The sequence below is a fragment of the Cicer arietinum genome, chromosome 2 (assembly GCF_000331145.2).
Source record: "Cicer arietinum cultivar CDC Frontier isolate Library 1 chromosome 2, Cicar.CDCFrontier_v2.0, whole genome shotgun sequence".
NCBI lineage: Eukaryota > Viridiplantae > Streptophyta > Magnoliopsida > Fabales > Fabaceae > Cicer > Cicer arietinum.
The window spans coordinates 23,417,308-23,421,841 of record NC_021161.2 but is presented as its reverse complement, the minus strand read 5'-3'; the positions used below and the strand labels follow the sequence as shown (position 1 = coordinate 23,421,841).

General features: G+C 37.3%; 1 protein-coding gene across 1 annotated transcript; it reads left to right on the top strand.

Moving 5' to 3' along the window:
• The first annotated feature begins 3,389 nt into the window (after positions 1-3,389).
• On the top strand, positions 3,390-4,199 carry LOC101511649 (uncharacterized). The gene is made up of 2 exons (XM_004516369.1): positions 3,390-3,770; positions 3,867-4,199. The coding sequence occupies exons 1-2, from the start codon at positions 3,390-3,392 to the stop codon at positions 4,197-4,199; spliced, it is 714 nt and encodes a 237-aa protein (XP_004516426.1).
• The last annotated feature ends 335 nt before the right edge of the window (positions 4,200-4,534 follow it).

Genomic DNA, 4,534 nt, shown 5'->3' with positions numbered 1-4,534 from the left:
TGTATATATATGTGAAAGACAAGAAAGGAAGGCAGAAAGCTCAAAACAAACATTTTTCCTCTTGTGCCACGCGGGACCTTTTTCTTCTTCCTATGTTTCAAAAAAAAGTTGGTGTTTTTTTTAAAAAACAAACACAAACTCTCATTTTTCTTTTAGAGTTAAGCTCTCTTTCGAGAAGTGACATAAAAGAAAGTTACTCATTGCCACATTATGGTACTAGTGAGCTAGTTTTCGAAGCAACGACGCGGGCAAAAATCTTACTGTAATTAATCACGGTGCCGTAGTCGGTTGTTAAAGCTACAACGAAGGTAAGGGCTCCTTCCAAAATTTTAGTTTGCATTTAGGACATTATTTGTGATTTTATAAAAAAGAAATTTGATGTATCTGAGGTGTGAATATGTGGAAAATGAGTTTAATTTGTTTATGTGTGAATTTGTGAAATTTGTTTTTGGTGTGTTTTGAGGTTTGGTTTGTGGTGATTCATATTTGATGTTATTTATATGTTCATAATTATTATTATGAATTTTTTAGATGTGATTTATTTGTGGATTTTGTGGAAAATGAATAGATGAAATTTGGTGGTTTATGCGTAAAAATGTGGAGTTTTGAAATTGGGTGAGTTATGTTTGAATTGTTGAATTTTAATTGAGGCGCTATATGTGTGTTGTGGAATTGAATTTATTGTTGTTGACGTGAATTGGCGGTAATTAAATTTCATGTGTTTGAGTTACGTAATGAGTTATTTTCAAATAAATGAGTTTGAACTGAAATTAAAATTTTACAAAAAAATTAGAGTTGTTAAAGTTGATAAAACGTTCAACTTTTAACTAAGTTCAAGAGTTTGAGCAAAATGATATATTGAAATTAAAAATGGTTAGAGTTTAAAATGTTACTCTCTTCATTACTCTTGGACTAAGTTTAAAAAGAAAAAAAGTTTAGAGTATTTTACTAACTAAAAGATTTCGGTGCTTTAATAGTCGAGTGTGTTTATGTGAAATTTCGATAATATTTTTTTTTTAGTTTTAACTAAATAATATATATTATTTGGTTTTAAAAGTTTGGTGTGCGAGAAAGATTTAATTTTGGGAATTTTGTTGTATTTGGATTAATTTTATTGTAAACAAATTGTTATAAATATTTATGTTTATGTAGTTAGCTCCTTGAGTCTCGAAAAGGACTCGAGACCGTAGGCACCGAGTTAGCGGTGGAGAGAACTCTAATATGTTAATGTTGTTGTGGTGATTTATGGTTGAAAATTTTGGAGATTGAATATGGGTGATTAATGTTTGAAAATTTTGGTGATTCATGTTTGGTGAAATTGATGTGTTCATAATTAATATTATGAATTTTTTAGAAGAAATTTATGTGTGATTTGGTGGAAAATGAATTTAATTCAATTTATGTGTGGATGGAATTTGGAGATGTGATTTATGTGTGTTTATGGAAATTGAACTTGGTGTGAATAAATATGTTAGAGTATGCTCTGTTTTGTATATGAAAAATCATTAGTGTTAAATGAGTATTAAAAATGGGGAATCTTTTAATAGTTGCATTTACTTAATGATTGTGGTGAAAAGAGTCAGAGTATGCTCATGCATTTCATAGTACATGGTGACCGCGATGGGGCCATGGTGATAGTGGTAACCGTGATGGGCCACAGGATGATGCCACATGAATTGTTGGTTCATCTTATCCTTGCGGGGATTGTCGCGTTGTGCTGATCTGTGAGAGATTGCATTCTAGAATGTGTTGATCTGTAAGCGATTGCACTCAAGAAAATCGTGATGGTCTATGAGCGACTGCACTCTTGTATGTTGTGTTGGTCTGTGAGCGACTGCACATAGTAAATCGTGTTGATCCGTGAGAGATTGCACCTTGGTAATTAGTATTGGTCTATGAGATGATGTACAATTATGATTTACGCCATTCGAGGAGGGTTTTGGTTTGAAATTTCGGAATCATGCATTTTGGCATATACGCACTGCATTAGAGTGCTTGGCACATGAGTCATGTTTGTTATACTATGATGATTGTATATACATATTCGGTTGTTGTTGTGATTTGCCTTAATTTCTTTGAGGTGTGAAGTTGGGTTGATTAAGTTTCGTATAATTATGTATTCATAATTGATAATATTAATGTTTGACGTGTTGATTGATTCAGAGCCATTTTAGAACTAAAAAACTGCATTTTCTCAGTTGTATTCGGCTACGACAGTGCATTTTGTGAAAACTTCATTTTTCAAACATTGTTTATGCATTTTTGGACATATGAAAACTCTTTCGAGGAGTATGCTAAGACGAAAGGTTCATTTGAGCATTTGAAAATATAAGACTTTTTCAAAGTGCTATTTGTTAGTTTCGGTTGGTGACCATTTGCAATTATTGTGGAAATTGGGCTTTGCCCTCAGATGATACCCGAGTTCATTCCGCCGACTGTTACCTTGGCGACGGAAACATCGTTAGACTTCCCTGATAGAGACTCACCGATTTCTTGGGTATATGACCCCACCTCAAGCAGGGCTACTTATACGGGGAGGGTAGTGAGGACTAGTAGGAAAACTGGGGCAGTATGTCTTATGGAACTCACTCTCGATCAGGTACCTTCCAAATTGGTGCTTGGGATGAGTGGAGCTTGGGAAGATGCGAAGGATTCCTCAATTAGAGTTGAGGCGGAGGCCACCGTGGGAGTTGAGGATACAGGGGTTGGACCAGGGACTGGCGGAAAGGATAAGGCGTCGATGCCAGTGGAGCGAGAGATTGCAGGACCATCTCGCCAGGCCGAGTGAGAGCTTTCTTTTCTTGTGAATGATCACTTACCGACCATCACTGAATTATTGAACGGTAACTATACTTATAAGGTTAGATGACTTCTTTCTTGGTGGGTCCATATTCCATTTTTTTGACGTGACCATGGGGGATTACTATTTCTTGGAGTAGTACTTTTACAAGTGTCTGTCGAGAATACCCCAGGGGTTTAAGCGATGCCTGATAGGTCTCATAGCCTCGACGTATTTTATATTTGGATATTTTGGTTTATCGCCTCAAAAATATTTCAGTTTGTTGTAATTATGATGTAATTAATTATGACAATTTTTGTTTGTGCTACGCTTTGGTATTTTATTAATTGGTTTTTGAAAAAAAAACTACACTCACGCTGTTAAAAATCGGGGTGTTACATTGTTTCATCAGAGCTTTGGTTAGATTGTAGGTTGACCTGTAGGTTGACCTGTAGGTTGGGAGTCGTTATCTGATCATGCTTCGGGGTAAGTTGTTTGAGTTGTCAAGTCTTGTGTAATTTGTTATGTGTTGATGAAGTCGAAAGCTGTCTTTTGGAATTCTTTTAAGGGGTGATAAGATTTCTTTTTGATGTTGGTTTTATAGGAGACAATGCCTCCAAGAAGGAACGACGCTGCAAGAGTCAATGTCAACAGGGACGATCAAATGGTTGAAGCAATCAATCACATGGTTGCTTCTGTTGTTGCACATACAATTGCAAAGACTCTGCAGGATCTGGAGAAGAGCGAAAGAGAGATCTGTGCTGCTGAATCCAGCAGATTGGAAGATTTTCGTCGTTATAATCCTCCAAAGTTCAAGGGTGATGAGATCCCGGAAAAAGCTGATCAATGGATTCAAGAAGTGGAAAAGATCTTCGAAATGATTAATTTTCAGGCAATGGTCAAGGTCAACTATGTTACGTATCTGCTACTAGGGGATGCCGAATATTGGTGGAGAAGTACAAGGCTTCTAATGGGATCAGCTCACAAAGAGGTGAATTAGGAGTCGTTCAAAAGGAAGTTTTAAGACAAATACTTCCCGGTGAGTACCAGGACTAAGTTGGGCGATGATTTTCTTAAACTCTAACAGGAAAATATGACAGTGGGTGAGTACGCTGCCAAGTTTGAGTCATTGTCAAGGCATTTTAGGTTTTTCCGTGAAGAGGTTGATGAACAATTTATGTGTCACCGTTTCCAAAAGGGACTGAAGTTTGAGATTCAAGACTCCGTCTTGCCATTAGGAATTCAACGTTTCCAAGTCTTAGTTGAGAAATGTAGAGAAGTTGAGGACATGAAGAACAAGAGGGCCAACCGAGGAGGGAACTTTAGTTCCGGGGGACTTAGTCGGGTGAACCATCCTGACAACAAAGGAAAACAAGTTGTTAAGCCCTATAACCGACCGCAGAACAATAATAGGGGTTAGAATCATCCGGGGAACCAGAACTTTGGAAGACAATTGGGATAAGTGATGCGATGTTCCCGATGTGGAAAAAAGGGACATTATGCTACTGCTTGTACCTCTAATAGTCCCATTTGTTACAATTGCCAGAAGTCAGAGCATATTGCAAGGGATTGCAGGGCTCCAAAAGTGGAACCAATAGTGAATGCAACTAGGGCTACTCTTCCTAGTGCTAGAGGACGCGTTTACTGCGTAGGTGCTGAAGTTGGGAATCCATCTAGCAATCTAATTCAACGTGACTGTGAGATTGCAGGTAACACTCTAACTGCACTTTTTGATTCCGTGGCAACCCATTCCTT